The following is a 15,402-nucleotide window of genomic DNA, read 5'->3' as shown; positions in this document are numbered from 1 at the left end:
TTTGTGGCCCTGGACAACCCTTGGCAATGGAGGAGCTTCTGGAAAGGGAAAGAAAGGCCAGAGTCAAGAATGACTATGAAATGCTTTTGAAGATATTTGAGGAGCTGATGAGCCTGTGCAAGTCTGACGAGGAGCTTGGGTGTCTTGTCCGGGTCCTTACGATAAAGAGGGGCCAAAACAGAGCGGCGATCAAGTGGATGATCTGGCAGCTGTTTGAGAGGAAGAAGGGAGAGGAGGGCTTTGTAGAGTTTTTCTCTCAGATCTTGAAGGATGTCATTGAGGGGAGGATCTTTCTTGAGGATGAAAGGATATACATAACAGAGGAGCTCAAGAGGAGATATGAGCTGTGCGGGGATGTGAGGAGTGCGCTGGATGTGGTCATAAACGTCCCTGTTGAGACATTTACCATGGTCAAGGAGAGTGTTGTGGTCAACTACCAGCTTGAGCAGCTAAGGCTCTGCGTGAGCAACCTTGACTGGATAAGGGCCGACATAACCATGAAGAAGATCAGGAAGAAGTATTTTGAAGAGAATGACGCCGCCGAAGAGAAGATCAAGTTTTACGAGCTTGTTGTTCAACTCCACCTTGGGCAAAGGAAGTATTTCAATGCATCTGATGTTTACCATTCCCTTAGCACTCTTGGGGAGAATGCCACGGGGTATGTTGTCCTGAGCTCATTCTTCTGTATTTTAACAACGTGTGAGACCGAGATGGAAAACATTGTGTGCAAGAAGTCTGGCATGTTGAAGATGCTCAGTGAGGACAAGAACAACGACGAGGTTGTCAGGTCTGTTGTGAATAGATTTCTATCCAGAGTGGTTGTAGACAGGTCGACGGCTGATGAGATCCTGCAGGCCTTTTCCTTTGCTGTGGATGTCTCTGTTTACTTGGATGACCTTCTCTCTGCAATCGACGAGCATAACTTCAGGATTATTGAGAGGTTCTACTCTTCGATCAGTGTCCAGGAGATTTCTATGGTGATGCAGAGCCCTGCAGAGGATATCATCAAGAAGATTTCGTTCATGGTCAACAACGGATTTGCACAATGTAAGATTAACCAGAAGACGGGGATTATTGAGTTTGAAAAGAGGAAGTGGAACGATAATGTTGAGGATGTAATGGGCAAGCTGATCAAGTGCAACCATCTTATACATAAGGAGCGGCTGCGCCTCTCCATTAAAAAAAGTTGATCTGGTATGCTTTTATTTTTCAAAGTGCAGGTCCTCGCCAAGCTCTCTAACTCTAGGCTTTATCATTTTCTGCAGTGATCTGATCAGCCGAAAGATCTCCTCGTTGCTGCATCCCTTGCAAAGGCCCGTGACAACTTCTCCAAGAAAGTATCTGTATCCCGGGTCGTTTCTGTACTTCGAGTTCTGCCTCACAATTCTCCGGGCCTCTTCTACGTGGTGTTGCTTTGGCCTTGCATCGGAGCTTATAAAGACTTTGTCTAGATCCGTGATAATCATATGGGCCCAGCATAGAGAGAGGAATTTAATTAATGGCTGGAGTGCTAGTTCTTCCTTTTTTTCATTCCTATGTACCTCTTGAATATCCTCTTCTTCTCCTTCTTACTGATTCTGGATGCCCTTCGGATTCTGTTCAGCTCCTTGACAGTTTTCTTCTTCCTCTTCTTCTCCTCTCTTATGTTTCCGCCTCCTCTTGACTCCGTTGCTCCAAGGCTTGCATCAGAGTCCTCGACACTGGCCTCTCCGGTGCTCGAGAGATCCGAGTCTGTGGTGCTTCCAAACTCCCTGCTTCTACTATCTGCAGCAAAAGCAAGAAGATCCTCCTCGTTTCCGACCTCAGAGACTCTGGATGGAATGAAAGCATCCCTCCCGATATCTATATCTTTCAAATACAATGGAATGACATTTCCGCTGATTTCCTCGAATAGATCGTTTCCCTTAGCCACACTGACGCCTTTTCTGCTGAAAAAGCTATTGATATTGTTTATGTCCATTATCAGAAACCTCTGGGCATTGTCGTGGTCGATTTCCACACTCTGCCCGACATCAATTACATAAACCACACCCTCAAAGTACAGGAGATTAAACTCAGACAAGTCTGCATGCACAAGCCCTGCTTTCTTGTACATGTCCCTTATTATCTTCACACACTGTTGGTAGCAGCCCTCCAGGTCCTTTATGCTTGCATCTCGTAGCCTGGGTGCAACCTCCGAGCATCTTCCAATCTGTGTCATCACAAGAATGTTGTTCTTCAGATAGATGGGCTCGGGAGAGGGAATCCCTGCATTGTTTAGCCGCTTGAGATTCCTGACCTCCTTCTCGGCCCACACCTTGATCAGCTTGCGCGAGTTCGACGTGCAGAATCTTTGAAATCTCTTTTCACTTCTGATGTATCTTTCTCTATCTCTGAAGGACATTATAGATGTCTTGAAAATCTTCACTACCACAGGAACTATCTGCCCCTCTCTGCCTGGCTCTTCTGTGACACTGTATCTATTCTTGATAAACTTGCTGCACAGGCTTGTACTGGCTTCGCCCAGATAGACATTCGATTCCTTCCCGGTGCAAAGGCTTCCTTGAAGATTCACCAGCTTCCCCCTGGCCTGCAGTCTCTCCAGAACCTTCAGCGTCCTCTTGTCGAGGACCTTGTCGACCGTTGCTCTGTCGGACTTGTCCTTTTTTCTCTTCTCTGCCCTGGTCTCCTTCATTTTCCACGGGTAGAAACTCCGGACTTTACAACGACCCGTCGTCAATAAATTCGCATACACCTGCATGCCTCATGAAGATAAAAAGCAGGCCCAAGCTGCTGGCAAAGGTGGATGCATTAGATATAATCAACAGAAACTTGGAGAGCCACAGTGACCAGATGGAGCTTTTGGAGAAGGTGCAACTGTACTGTAAGTCTTCCATGAGCAGGGATGATGCTGCAAGAACCAAGCAAATCCTGATCGACATGGGCCTTACCGAGTTCGAGTCCATACAACTGCTTGACTTCAGCCCCAAGTCCATCGTTTGCCTCCAGCTTGTGGTAGAGGATATGGAGGAGAGGTTCACCGACGAGGATCTCTTCAGAATCCTCAATCTGTTCAACAACAAATGAATGCTTTTACTCGTATAGGCAAATCTTTCCGGCACAGTCCTTTTTCTTGGCCCTGAAAAATCCAAGGTCCACAAGGTGGTGGACCATCCCAAATCCTTCCCTAACGCTTAGAATGATGCAATCGAACATCTTGCCATTCAAATACTCATTACTCTTCCTGTCGAGTATGTGCTCCGCTAGCTTGTTTCTACATACGGCCACCAGCTCCGAGCTTCCATCCCATAGCAGCAACTTCAAGGCCTTGACCCTCTTCATCTCGGGCCTGCTGCACCCACACACGTCGTCTATCTCCTTGTGTTCAGACCCACAAGCTTTGCAAACAACCGCTTCCATTCCCACGAAAGGCGCATATCTCTTTATGTGAACCCGGATCCTGTATATCCCAGGAGAGAGGATACTCTTGATCTCAACTATGCTTTGCTTTACCATTCCGTCCACCGCCTCAATGGCTCTCTCCCTGGATGCAAGCCCCCGAAGATATCTATTCTTTTTCATCCCGAGATATCTCCCGAGAGTCGTATTCCGCCCTATTTCAGAGATGCTCCCCTTACTTGATTCCGATAAGCTTGCATACAGGCGGTAGCCCACCTCATCTCCCTTCAGATTCCTGACCCTATACCACCCCCCAATCTCGCACTTGTCGGCCTCGGTGGCAAAGCGTCCCCATGCCTTTACAGTCAGAACCATGTCCTTGGAATAGTCTTCACTGCTCCCTTGACCCTGAACATTCTGGTTTATGCTGTAGTCTACAAACCTCAGGAGAATTAGGTTACTTCTTTCTCTCTGCTTGTCTATCAGTTCCCCGTTGAAGTCAAAGTACTGGCCTTCCTCCACTTCGGATATTTCCCTCTCCTTCACAAGGCTCTTCCTCTTTTGACGGAAGAGCTCTACAAGCTGCTGGATCCTTGGACTAATCCCGCTACTCAGAGATGTGTGGGGCGTGAAGACCACCTCAACGTCGTTGCTACGATCGACCACCGCCTTGCACGTGTCATAAAGTCTTAGCCTTCCAATCCTTACAACCTCTCCAACGCAGAATCCCTCGGAGAAGATTTTTGTTGGACTGAATATCTTAACGGACAACTTTTTCATACACTCGTCAGTCACGTCCAGCGTCATCATAAAATCCCTTCCTCTGCATCTTTTCCACTCCAGCCAATCCACAACCACACCATAGATTGTGTAGTACTTGTCTCCCGTCATGTCAGAAATCTTGGTGCATTCCCTTTCGTCCTCCTCTGCCTGCATAAGGCTTTCTATTCATCAACTCAAATGCATAGCTAAGCTCATGTCCAGCACAAAAGCTTGACACGAGTCCTGAAGATCGAATGCCAATTTTTTGACAGATGACATTAATTTAAGCGCCATAGAATGATGGAAATTAAAACTTTATCAGTACCCTTTTCAGGTAATGCCAAAACCGGTTTAAGGTACCGTAAAAAGAATCAATTTAATATATCCAGGGAACTCATGGGTATATTAAATGTCTTCGTCAAAAATATTTAAGAAACCTGGAAATAGGCTTCAATGAAGAGTCTCCCGTTGCTAGGAATTCTGGCGTTTGCTGCGAACAGGCTGAGTGCGAAGCATATCTCGCATCATTATGATGTGCACATCATGGGGAACTATGTGGACAGCCTCAAGAAGGCCAATCCCCCAAGCGAAAGTAACGAGATGATTTCTAAGGCCAGGTATCTCAATAAGGTGTACTTCGACATATGCGAGCCTGCATATAGGGATGCCGGGGCAATAATGACCCAGGAAAGATTCAAGTACATTGCACTAGTTCTTAATTTCCTCTATGAGTTCTGCAGCGCTAGGGAGTATGAGCTGGCTGCTGTAACTGCCACAGTGCTACACAACACATCCTACCTGAGGATCTTCGAGGCACCCGGATCCGATAAGTATAAGCCTAGGGGAATATTCCAGATATGCACCAAAAAAAACTATGCAATTCTCGAAAGCATAGCTTTTTTCTATCACGACTATGTTGAGAACCCCGAAAGGGTTGGAACCTTTTCCATACATGTTCTTGTGGACATCACATGCTTCTGGCTCCACATGTCCTTTGCCAAGAAAAGAAGGATCGACATCTACGACGTCCTCAGCATCTGCAATCCTTCGGAATACGAGATTCTGCGGAACAAGTCGAAGTACTCCCGCGAGGAGGTTAAGAAGGCTGAAGAGAGATTCGCAAATCGAGACGAGATCTACCAGAAGATGCTTTCTATAATATACATAAATTATTATAGGGAATGAGAATCCAATAAAGGCATACGAACATTCCGAGGTATTATCGTCTCCAGGTCCTTTGTAACGGCAGAGAGTTGGATGATTTGTTTTAATAGTCATTCTCGAACTTGGGAGCTACATAAAGCTTCATGTGAGAAACCCCGTCCATGCAGAGATTGAAGAAGACAGGCTTCTTTGTCCCCAGAAATATCTTCACCTCCTTGCAGAGTGGCACAACCTTGCCAATCAGATTGACATATTTCATCGCAATCTCTTGGGTTATAAGTGTGTTGGCCTCGATCTTCAGTTCTTCCCGAGCAGGGCATTCCTCAAAGCTCATCGATGCATCTGCATGCTCGCCAGTCTGGAAGAACATCAGTGTCTTGCCCTCTGCCTGTACACCAACTACATCTCCAAACGTCCCCACAAGTTTTGGGACATACATAAACTCATCTGCAGGTATGGTCGCAGATGCATCAAAGTCAAACTCTGGAATGTTATAGGCCTCAGAGTCCGAGGTAAAGAGCTTCAGCTTAAAGCTGAGAACATTCCCCTCTCTGGTGTTCCGGATGTTCAGATTCGTCGTTGCATCATCACACTCCATCCGGAATGTCCCTCCCCCCTCGACGCTCATTCCTTTGATTATCTTGATAAGCGTCTTGAGCTGGACCCCAATCACAAGCTCCCTGTCACACCGGTACTTTGTAAACATCGTTGACGACAGAAAAATATCTGCAAAAGCTACATGTGTCACATCCATCACCTGGATGGACAGCCCCTTCTCGGTGGCCTTTATGTCTGCCGTCTCCACAATCTCGCTCAGGCTCTCTAGAATCCTTTTCATTAGTGACAAGGCGTCGGATGTCGTCGTGTCCTTGCCCTTTTCCCTTGCAACCAACTCTAGTTCGAACATTTGAGGGTAAATTTTTAACTGCCAAATCTCCTCTGGGTGGCCACGGACCCAGAAGAAAGAACATCGACTCGTGGAAGTCTCTACTCGCTCAGTATCTCGTACTCATTCTTAAACCCCCAGCTCCTTGGATACAGGTCCTTCTCCATAATGACTCTCTTGGTCCTGCACACAAGCCCGTGGTCGATAATACTCATCTCAGGACTGCTTACAAGAGCAATCCCAAGCGCAACAGCCTCGCCCTTCGTCGTCATAATCACAACCTCCGTTCCAACATCGATGTCTCTATCAAACCGGAGAACCCCTGTGATACTTAGCTTTGCACCATAGCATATTGCATTGACGCAGCTGTCCTTGATCATAATCCTTGGATACCCCACAAGAAGGCTTTCCAACGGCAGAATCACCCTTCTGATCACCGTTTCGTCCTTCGTGGTGTTGAATATATATACTGCATCTAGTAGGTCGTGCAGTGTAAAGGCATCCTTTTCCGAGATTCTGCCGCTCCTTGTTCTCCGAAGCTCCTTCATCCTAGCCCCACATCCCATCAGTATCCCTATGTGGGTACAGAGGGTTCTAACGTATGTCCCTGCCTCGCATGACACCTTGAAGAGACCCAGCCTTTTCTCCCTGTTAAACTCAAGAATATCAATACTGTAGACGTTCCTTATCCTCAGCTCTCTCTTGACTGCACACATCAGGGGCGGCCTCTGGAACAAAGACCCCACGAGTCTTTTACTTGCTTTGTGGAATCCTTCTTCATCCGGCTCCGAAAGAAACTCAATCACACACACATACTCCTTTCCCAGAGACTGCTGGCTTTTTGTCAGCCTTGTTGCTCTATCAATGCAAATGGTCAAGACTCCACTCACTTGAGGGTCCAGTGTCCCGCTGTGCCCGGTCTTTTCGCACTTCAGAATTTCCTTCACCCATGTCACAACCTCGTGCGAGCTGGGGTTCGGCGACTTGTCTACGTTGATGATTCCATACTTGATATACTCCTCAATCCTTCTCCTCAAGGGCATGCTTCCGCATCCAAGCGGCGTGTAATGCCCCGTCCTCACCACCATCCTGTCCATATTTGCCAGGAGAAGATCCCAGACCCCCTCACCATCTTCTCCTGTCCTCGCGCCAGAATATTCTGGGCTCTTAGTCATTGTAGGGCCACCTCCAGCAAGAAAAATTTACCCGCAAGGAATAAGCCACCGCTCCGCTAGAATCCGCCTGTACGCCGTAGTAAATTAAAGATTTATTCTTCAAGCATCAAAGGAGATGGGGTAGAAGACACAGAGCCCGTCTATCGAGGTTGTGACAACATAGTCGTTGTTTCCCCTGCAGAACGCCACATCCTTGTAGAACTTCTGTCCCTGGTGGACAAACAGCAGATATCCAAGATCCTCGCTTGGGTCAAGAGACATGTCCCATATGCATACCTGCTCATCGCTGCCAGAGGCGAGGATGTCAGAATCCCTCCACCTCAGGCAACTGATCGGAGTCTTGTGCCTGGTGACCTCCTCTATTGAATGGTTCCTAATATCCATTAATCGAATCGTTCCTTCATCGTCTCCAAAGGCAAGAGTATAATCCCCGTTGAAGTCCACAGCATTTATGTCGGACCCAAATCTCTTCCGGAAAACAGTGCTTCCGCTTCTGATGTCTGTGATCCCAATGCTGTGGTCGCACGACCCAGAAAAAATCATGCCGTCGTGGTGGCAGAGTCCCTCAACAGAGTCCTCATGAACACTCATAGTGCTAACCTCATTGAACTTCCAGTCGTTTGTCGACACCTCTCCGCTCCTTGTTCCAAAGACACACCCACTATTACTGAAGCAAAGCCCATACCCAAGTCCCTTGCTGATCTCTCTTTTGTAAACCTCCTCAAACTTAGAGTCATGGACCACAAGTTTGTCATCAGACAGGCAGTACACCATTTCTCCATTCACTCGGACCTTATTATAGGACTCTTTTACGTTTCTCTTTGAGATCTTCATCTTTCCAGGTGCTTTCATCCCATTGGTTGGAAACAGATCGATGCTCACCATCCCAGGTGTACCTCCCTCGGCAGGGTTGGTTCCAAGTACAACCGTAAACCCCCTAAGAATATCAATGCTCTGTGCCGGCCAGTCAAGCGAAATGTATTCCATGACATTGTATGCGTCTTCGGAAACCTCGAGATCCTCGTCATCTCCACGCGGCTCGTAGACCTCGTAATCGCTGCTTGACAGACCAGAAGCATCTTCTCCAGACTCCTCCAAGCTCTGATGTGAGACCATTCGGGGCTCGGGCCCGGGGAATTTATCTCTCCGCGGAAACACTTCTCTAGAGACAGGAGTTCAAATCCACTGTCCATTCCCTCGTCCCAACTCCAAGACAGTTCTTTTCTCTCAGAAGATCACACTGCTCCCTTATCCACGCCCGTATACACTCCATGTTGACATCCTCCCGCGCAGAGACAGAAAAACAAGAAACCTCCCTGTCCGTTATATCTAAAAGACCGAGACGAAGAATAATGTCGATGCATCCCAACGCATCCTTCCTCTCATTCTTCGTCCCAAGAACCAACATGCTTCTCTTGGTCCACGCATTTCTGTACAGCAGGGACTTCAGCTCTTCCCTTGCTCCTGTCCATTTTCCCGGACTCTCGGAGGAGTCCACACAGTACAACAGCACGTCGCACTTCCTGTAGAAATAGTCCCACCTGGCTTTCGAGACTCTTCTCCCAGGTACATCATACACAACACAGCTCATGCAGCCCTCATTGTATTCGTACACCCGTGCGCCTCTCTGTCTCCCCACATACCTCAGCCCATCTCTGAATGCCTTCATCACTATCGTGGATTTCCCGCTTCTCCCAAGCCCAAGAACAACCACTCTAAGCCTCACAACAAATATGCTGTTGCAGATATCGACAAGCTTCTTCCTGAGCTTCTTACACACCTCAAGCATGTTTCCTCATCCGTCAACCTCTTTTAAAGCCTCCCATCCCCAATTGGTTTCTATCCTAAAGACGCCCTATCTTATTAGGCATTTATACTCGTCAGTTGATCAATGGCTTCTATTCATTTCTTTCTCAAAATACTTCAATAAGTCTATTCTTCTGTACCCAGAAACAGCCACATGCCTTCTTACAATCTCCTCAATCTCCTCCCACCCCGCAAACACCTTTTGGAGGTTACTCAGAAGATCGTCGAAGTCTTGGTTGTGAGCCGTAAAAGACAGCTCCGAGTTGCAGACGAAGCATGTCTTCATGTGTGTGTAGGAGCTCACTCCACACTCTGTGCACCTAGACTCTGCACTGTACAGACTCTCAACCTCCTTCCGGAGCATTTCAGTAACCTTGCATGCATAGAATGCCCTGGAAATGGGTCTAGAGCATTCTCTGCACCTTAGAGTTGCCTCCTGGGAAACCTCGCAGCAAGGACTCAGAAAAGATATGGCTTTCTGCACCTCGGACTTTGGAACACTTTCCACCCCAAATATCTTCCCTATCTTCCCTGCATGAAATCCCTTGACTATCCCAACAACCCTGAGAAGAGGCGGAAGAATCTGGCTTGATATGTAATATCCGTAGTCAATAGCAAAGTCTTCATCTGGGTGATATGCTCTTTTGTGGATTGCCTGCCCCGGGTCACCCTTCCCTATGACATAGCAGACAACATCTCCCTGCTCAAACTTCATTCCTCTTTCCTTCAGCCTCAACGCCAGGGAAACATGCGGGAGTGCTGCACACGCGTCGTAGCTTTCTGGGGCCTTGGACAGTGTGTTGTGAATGACAAACTCCCTGGCCGGAATCCCTTCGAGATCACTGCTCACCTTTCTAAGCTCGTCGTACACAGCTTCCCTGATCTTGATGCTTCCATCGTTTAGCACCATCTTCGGCTCGCCCTCGTAGAACCTTCTGTATGTCTCTGGATCCTCGCAGTCTGCAAGCAGCAGCTCCAGCACGATTCTGCATATCTTCCTGCTGACCTCACAGAAATCCTTTCTGACCAGATCCAGCCCCTTGTACTCAATCCGGCCCTTGCCATCGTCTGTCATGTAGAGGCCTGCATATCTCTTCTTCTTGTATAGCAAAAGCTTCTTGAAGACCTTGTCAACTTCGATCTCTATCTTCTTGTATCTCGAGTTGATTGCATCTTGCAGCCTTCTCGACAGCTCCAGTGCCTTTGTGTAATTCGACTTCTTTCCGGCAAGCCCGGTGTGCACCATCACAGAATCGGTGTCTCCATAAATGATCCTCACTCCACACTCTCCCTCTGCAATTCTTTTGGCCTCCAGAAGAAGGTCTCTGCCCTTGCTGGTTATGTATGCTGCCATCGTGTAGTTACAAAACCTAGATCCCACAAACCCAAGACATCCATATATGCTGTTGGCAGTCAGCTTCAGTGCTTTTTGCCTTATGTCCAGAGCCTTGGTTTCTTCTGGTGTCCCGCCCTGCTTCAACAGGTCCTTGACTGCTTTCCTTCTTCTGACAAATCCCTCGAGAATCCGAGGAAGAAACCCTCTCTCCGAATTCTTGGCATCCTCAGTCAGCCTTACCAGCTGCTCGGAGCTCATATTCCCGGAAATGCTTCTATCGAACATCCCAATCGTCGAGAAGCACACATTAAACTCCTGGATGATTGATGGATACAGGGAATTGAAATCCAGAAGAAGAACAAGATCCTCGTAGAATCCTGTCTGCGGCGGGAGGACCAATCCTCCGCTGTACTTCACCTCTCTCCGGCTGACAGTGGGAGGAAACAGAAACCCCCTTGCATACAGCTCGTGGAGAAGGGTGTATTCAATCCGCTCGGCCCGCAGGTTTTGTAAGGTCCTGTTCAGAATGTACCCAGAAACCTCGCTCATTTCCTTGGACAGGTCCAATGCCTCCGTGGCCTGGAATATTTGAAGTATTGCCTCAGACTCGGAAATAAGTCTTCTAAGCTGATATCCCAGCCGGCTGTCAGAGGGTTCCCGACCTTTCTTCAGCTCCAGAGACACCTCGAGGTTCAGCGCTGTCGACAGCTCCTCAACCGAAAAATCGCATCCCTTTATGTTTCCGCTTGCAAAAGTAAACAAGTCACACCTCACCATCCCGGATATTTCCAACTTCCTCAGAATAAGGCTGGGCAGGTTGTGGTAAACTATGCAATCTATGCCCTCGCTTGCCATCGCTGCATTAAGATGGCTTGCCAGTGCATCCGGGGTGCTGTGGAGCACATACCCCATTCCCTCAGCCTCCGAATTCTCGCCCTGGACTGCTGACCTCACGGCCCCGCAGCGATGAGCGCCCCGTACATACAAGGAGTACTTGAGGATGCCTGCCCTGCTGAACTCTATGGCCAGTGAGCCAAGGGTTAGCTTGGGAAGCTTTGAGTTGCACACAAAGTGGACCATGCTTGGCGACTTGACAACAATCTCTTGTGAAGAAGGCCCAGAATATCCATTGACTTTGACGACACAGGGCCCCCTGAGCTTCCTTGACACGATGATGTTCTCTATGGGATTTGCAAACTCCGTTATGATTGCTTCTGAGTGATCCGAAAAGAAGCTGTCAAAAGAAACCTTCCCCTCCGGAATCATCCTGATCATGTTCGTCTTTCTGTCAAGATTGGCATAAAACACATTCTCCTTCCACAGAGTTTCAAACACGCACTTAGACCCTCTGGCACCCACAAACGCCTCGACATCCCTCTTCAGCTCTTCGTCCTTGCCCTCGGCCGCCTTTAGAAAAATTGGCGAGTGTATGTTTTCTACACGTATCCTTCCGGGCGTCGAGTTGCATACGGATGCATCCGTGGGAGGCTCCTTGGAAAAACCGGTTAACTGCTTCCCGTGGAGAACAACCGTTGAGTCGTCTATCTGCTCGACGTGCAGTATGTAAAAATACATGGGATATCCAAGGACTCCACTTTTCATGCACTTCCTTGCCATAGGCTTGATACACAAAAGTTTAATCTATCTCACCAACAGATCCAAGGCGCTGTTCATATCTTGTAGTAAATCTCCTTTGTCGACGACTCCAGAATCTTCAGGTGCCTAACATGACTGTCCTTTCCCTCCTGGTGGTTAGAGTTGATCACAACCAGGATATAAATGCATTTCCTTGCAACACTCAGCGTCAGGAGCCCCTCAGGCTCCACAAGCTCGACAGAGCTTATTTCTCTAACGTCTTCCCTGGTCAGCCCGCATCTGACCCCGATCTTTTCCGGCGTGTAGCTGTCATCCTGCGTGAAACTCAAGAACAGCTGCACAGACTGGACATACCGGACCCTGTCAAAGGATATCTGGATAGAGTGTGGAAGCACATCATCCGTGGCCCAGTACTCAGACATGTCTTTCGACAGCAGCTCTCTAAGAGAGTGCTCTCTTTTGAACGAGCTCAGCCTGATCTCCATTAAGGGATTCGCCCCAACAATTATTCTGAGATGGATGCCCTCATAAGACCTCCAATGTCCTTCTTTGCAGATCTCCCCAAGGATAACAAGAAGTGCATCAAGATCGGCAGCCCACTCGCCCTATCTCTAAGCGACTGCCTTGCGTGCAGCGGGTGTGTATCTGCAGATGAGGCTGGGGCACTTTCGGAAGATCTTTCGTTTGTCCTTGACCTGTCGCCTCAAACTTCCTTTGTTCTTTCTCCGCAGTCAAAGATAAACATCTTCAACCTTTACAGAGAGGATGGCATGGAGTACAGAGAATTCGAGGCTGTCCTGTCTTCCTTCCTTAGAAGTAAGTTTAACATACACAGGATAGTGGACACCTCCTATCTGAGAAGCAAGATCTACGAGGAAACCTATAGGGAATATATGGCCACCAACCACCTGATAGTCAGTGCATGCCCTGGAGTCGTCACGTACATTGAGAGAACTGCGCCCTATCTCATTGGATATCTGTCGAGGGTGAAGTCTCCTCAGCAGATGGCGTTTTCTCTTGTAAAGGGGAGCAGAACGGTGAGTGTGATGCCATGCCAGGACAAGAAGCTGGAGAACGGAAGAGATGGTGTTAAGTTCGACTTTATCCTGACAACGAGAGGGTTCTGTAAGGCTCTCGACTCTCTTGGGTTCAGGAGACCTGCCAGAGCGAGCGGCAAGAGCCTCTGTAGTATGGAGGAAGCAGAGACGACTCAATGGAACATCGGAACGAGCTCCGGAGGATATGCTGAGTTCATACTTGGGAAACACTGTGTTGTGGAAACAAGGGAAATCAGAAATGGCATTAAGGAGCATCTGCTGGATGACGGAAGAACAATATCTCAGATCACGGGGCTGGAGAACTCTATCAACTACTTCAAGAGCAGCAAGACCAAAGGGCCGAGACACAAAATGACAGAGATATTCCTGTGCAAGAACGGCTGCATCGGAGGGCCTGGGCAGGAAAGAGTCAACGATGTAGAGATGGACATCAGAGAATATGATCGCAATGGAAGAGAACAGCCAAGGATTTTCTACTCATCACCTGGGCTAGAAGAAAAAAGGGTGTTTAGAGAGGTAAAGGCGAAAAGAGTGGACCTCAGGGTTGATTGGTGACGGCTTGGGTGGTGCAGCTGAAGAAAGTTTATTGCTCGAGACTGCAGCTGGGGAGAATCATTCCGATTCCAAGGATGCCAACAAGGAGATTCCCCACTGCCGCAACTAGTGGAAGTGTGTCCAGGTCCTTCTCCACCGTTATCATGCTTGGGTAACTGTCGAGTACTAGCAGCACCACTATCGAGGAAACACCACAGCAGAAGAATAGCTGCTGAAAAAGAGAGTGGGATATAAGGCCCATCTTGCATGCTCCAGCTAACACTCCCATCAGGGAGACTCCAACGAGCTGTGAAATCACTGCAAATGCCCTGTACAGTCCTTTCGATCGACTAACTAGCCTTCCCGACTCGTAAAACAGATGTGAAACAAGGATGGTCATTCTGTACATGCACTCTCCGCTAGGACCGCTGGCCTCACAGAACTCCATGCTGTAGAAGACCTCTGATGCACGAAGGGAAAAAGCAAACACCACGAGGATGTAAGCAGTTGTTAGGAGGCTGTGTAAGGTGACGATCTTGACTTTATCCTGGTCAAAGAATCTGCGGGCGATTCTGGTGGATATTGGCATGAATGCAAAGGCAGAGGAGCCCATTGAGAGTGGAAAGATGAAGTTGTAGGATGCATCTATGGACCTTGCGATGGAGGGGGCAAGCATCGGGAGCAGATACAGAATCGATATCATGACTTTTTCGACTGTGCAGAGCCTCTGAAGATCCCTTTCAAAGTTGGATCTGGACGAGACGCATCTTCTCATTCCAAGAATCTCGTATGCTATCCTGCCCATCGGGAGGGGCGCTCTGAGTAATTTATTTCCGTGTACCGCACCTCTGCCGGCAGATTTCCTGTGGAAGGTGTTGCCTTTTGCTGTTATAGGAAGCGTGGATTTAGCCCCCATGGGGATTCCGGAGCTTTCTGGGCCTGCAGAGCTGTACTACGACGAGGAGCAGTCCCTGAGGTACACGCAGAACAGCCGAATAGTTTACATCCAGAAGGAGCTTACACAAAGGTGCCTTGAACTGCTTGATGCAAAGGACGGGGGATTGGTTCTAGACGTTGGGTGTGGGTCTGGGCTTAGCGGATCTGTTCTTAGCGAGAGCGGCTACCCATGGATCGGTGTTGACATAAGCATGGAAATGCTGAAGCTGGGGATGGAGAGAATGGAAGGGGCTGGGTACATAAGGATGGACATGGGGGAAGGGCTACAATTCCAACCCGGGACGTTTGATGGGGTGATTAGTGTCAGTGCAGTCCAATGGTTATTCCATTCATACTCATCTGGCGACCACCCTGTGCGCAGGATCAGGACGTTTTTTACGACTCTCTACTCTGTCTGCAAGCCTGATGCCCGGTGCGTGCTTCAGTTCTATCTGAAAAGCCAGGGCCAGATCGAGATGCTGAAGAGTGAAGCGATCAGAGCAGGATTTGGAGGCGGAGTACAGATAGACAATGAGGGGACGAGGAATGTCAAGAGCTTTCTGGTGCTTACGCTGAGCGGAGGGGCGAGGATCAAGAAAGAGAAGAAGAGGGGGACGGGACGGATAGATAGGATTCTCCGAAGAAAGGAAAAGCTGAGGCTCCGAGGGGTGTGTGTGCCCAGAGACACCAAGTATACTGGTAAGAGAAGGTCCAAGAGATAATTAAATGGTTAGACGGCATTCCTTTGCTGCCTAGAGGAGATCCAAAACA

The 15,402-nt window shown here is 48.4% G+C and overlaps 15 protein-coding genes across 15 annotated transcripts; 5 read left to right on the top strand and 10 right to left on the bottom strand.

Annotated features, from left to right (window-relative positions):
• Positions 1 to 26: 26 nt before the first annotated feature.
• ECU05_1080 (uncharacterized protein) lies at positions 27 to 1,190 on the top strand (the record flags this gene model as incomplete). The annotated part of the gene is made up of 1 exon (NM_001041317.1): positions 27 to 1,190. The coding sequence occupies one exon, from the start codon at positions 27 to 29 to the stop codon at positions 1,188 to 1,190; it is 1,164 nt and encodes a 387-aa protein (NP_597451.1).
• Positions 1,191 to 1,202: 12 nt separating this feature from the next.
• ECU05_1075 (uncharacterized protein) lies at positions 1,203 to 1,466 on the bottom strand (the record flags this gene model as incomplete). Its single annotated transcript, NM_001415631.1, has 1 exon — positions 1,203 to 1,466. One exon carries the CDS (start codon positions 1,464 to 1,466, stop codon positions 1,203 to 1,205), a length of 264 nt encoding a protein of 87 aa, NP_001402565.1.
• A 44-nt stretch (positions 1,467 to 1,510) lies between these two features.
• Positions 1,511 to 2,674, bottom strand: ECU05_1070 (uncharacterized protein; the record flags this gene model as incomplete). Its single annotated transcript, NM_001041316.2, has 1 exon — positions 1,511 to 2,674. One exon carries the CDS (start codon positions 2,672 to 2,674, stop codon positions 1,511 to 1,513), a length of 1,164 nt encoding a protein of 387 aa, NP_597450.2.
• A 71-nt stretch (positions 2,675 to 2,745) lies between these two features.
• Positions 2,746 to 3,066, top strand: ECU05_1060 (RNA pol Rpb4 domain-containing protein; the record flags this gene model as incomplete). Its single annotated transcript, NM_001041315.1, has 1 exon — positions 2,746 to 3,066. The coding sequence occupies one exon, from the start codon at positions 2,746 to 2,748 to the stop codon at positions 3,064 to 3,066; it is 321 nt and encodes a 106-aa protein (NP_597449.1).
• Positions 3,067 to 3,072: 6 nt separating this feature from the next.
• Positions 3,073 to 4,314, bottom strand: ECU05_1050 (uncharacterized protein; the record flags this gene model as incomplete). Its single annotated transcript, NM_001041314.1, has 1 exon — positions 3,073 to 4,314. One exon carries the CDS (start codon positions 4,312 to 4,314, stop codon positions 3,073 to 3,075), a length of 1,242 nt encoding a protein of 413 aa, NP_597448.1.
• A 279-nt stretch (positions 4,315 to 4,593) lies between these two features.
• ECU05_1040 (uncharacterized protein) lies at positions 4,594 to 5,325 on the top strand (the record flags this gene model as incomplete). Its single annotated transcript, NM_001041313.1, has 1 exon — positions 4,594 to 5,325. One exon carries the CDS (start codon positions 4,594 to 4,596, stop codon positions 5,323 to 5,325), a length of 732 nt encoding a protein of 243 aa, NP_597447.1.
• An 82-nt stretch (positions 5,326 to 5,407) lies between these two features.
• Positions 5,408 to 6,211, bottom strand: ECU05_1030 (uncharacterized protein; the record flags this gene model as incomplete). The annotated part of the gene is made up of 1 exon (NM_001041312.1): positions 5,408 to 6,211. The coding sequence occupies one exon, from the start codon at positions 6,209 to 6,211 to the stop codon at positions 5,408 to 5,410; it is 804 nt and encodes a 267-aa protein (NP_597446.1).
• Positions 6,212 to 6,291: 80 nt separating this feature from the next.
• ECU05_1020 (pseudouridine synthase CBF5) lies at positions 6,292 to 7,365 on the bottom strand (the record flags this gene model as incomplete). Its single annotated transcript, NM_001041311.1, has 1 exon — positions 6,292 to 7,365. One exon carries the CDS (start codon positions 7,363 to 7,365, stop codon positions 6,292 to 6,294), a length of 1,074 nt encoding a protein of 357 aa, NP_597445.1.
• A 99-nt stretch (positions 7,366 to 7,464) lies between these two features.
• ECU05_1010 (uncharacterized protein) lies at positions 7,465 to 8,481 on the bottom strand (the record flags this gene model as incomplete). The annotated part of the gene is made up of 1 exon (NM_001041310.1): positions 7,465 to 8,481. The coding sequence occupies one exon, from the start codon at positions 8,479 to 8,481 to the stop codon at positions 7,465 to 7,467; it is 1,017 nt and encodes a 338-aa protein (NP_597444.1).
• A 46-nt stretch (positions 8,482 to 8,527) lies between these two features.
• ECU05_1000 (uncharacterized protein) lies at positions 8,528 to 9,154 on the bottom strand (the record flags this gene model as incomplete). Its single annotated transcript, NM_001041309.1, has 1 exon — positions 8,528 to 9,154. The coding sequence occupies one exon, from the start codon at positions 9,152 to 9,154 to the stop codon at positions 8,528 to 8,530; it is 627 nt and encodes a 208-aa protein (NP_597443.1).
• A 99-nt stretch (positions 9,155 to 9,253) lies between these two features.
• Positions 9,254 to 12,082, bottom strand: ECU05_0990 (uncharacterized protein; the record flags this gene model as incomplete). Its single annotated transcript, NM_001041308.2, has 1 exon — positions 9,254 to 12,082. One exon carries the CDS (start codon positions 12,080 to 12,082, stop codon positions 9,254 to 9,256), a length of 2,829 nt encoding a protein of 942 aa, NP_597442.2.
• A 95-nt stretch (positions 12,083 to 12,177) lies between these two features.
• On the bottom strand, positions 12,178 to 12,588 carry ECU05_0980 (anaphase promoting complex subunit DOC1; the record flags this gene model as incomplete). Its single annotated transcript, NM_001041307.1, has 1 exon — positions 12,178 to 12,588. One exon carries the CDS (start codon positions 12,586 to 12,588, stop codon positions 12,178 to 12,180), a length of 411 nt encoding a protein of 136 aa, NP_597441.1.
• A 54-nt stretch (positions 12,589 to 12,642) lies between these two features.
• ECU05_0970 (uncharacterized protein) lies at positions 12,643 to 13,716 on the top strand (the record flags this gene model as incomplete). The annotated part of the gene is made up of 1 exon (NM_001041306.2): positions 12,643 to 13,716. The coding sequence occupies one exon, from the start codon at positions 12,643 to 12,645 to the stop codon at positions 13,714 to 13,716; it is 1,074 nt and encodes a 357-aa protein (NP_597440.2).
• Positions 13,717 to 13,744: 28 nt separating this feature from the next.
• Positions 13,745 to 14,500, bottom strand: ECU05_0960 (uncharacterized protein; the record flags this gene model as incomplete). The annotated part of the gene is made up of 1 exon (NM_001041305.2): positions 13,745 to 14,500. The coding sequence occupies one exon, from the start codon at positions 14,498 to 14,500 to the stop codon at positions 13,745 to 13,747; it is 756 nt and encodes a 251-aa protein (NP_597439.2).
• Positions 14,501 to 14,609: 109 nt separating this feature from the next.
• Positions 14,610 to 15,353, top strand: ECU05_0950 (18S rRNA (guanine1575-N7)-methyltransferase; the record flags this gene model as incomplete). The annotated part of the gene is made up of 1 exon (NM_001041304.1): positions 14,610 to 15,353. One exon carries the CDS (start codon positions 14,610 to 14,612, stop codon positions 15,351 to 15,353), a length of 744 nt encoding a protein of 247 aa, NP_597438.1.
• Between the last annotated feature and the right edge of the window lie 49 nt (positions 15,354 to 15,402).

Source organism: Encephalitozoon cuniculi, chromosome V (assembly GCF_000091225.2).
Source record: "Encephalitozoon cuniculi GB-M1 chromosome V, complete sequence".
Classification (NCBI taxonomy): domain Eukaryota; kingdom Fungi; phylum Microsporidia; family Unikaryonidae; genus Encephalitozoon; species Encephalitozoon cuniculi.
This window is presented reverse-complemented; position numbering and strand designations above follow the sequence as displayed.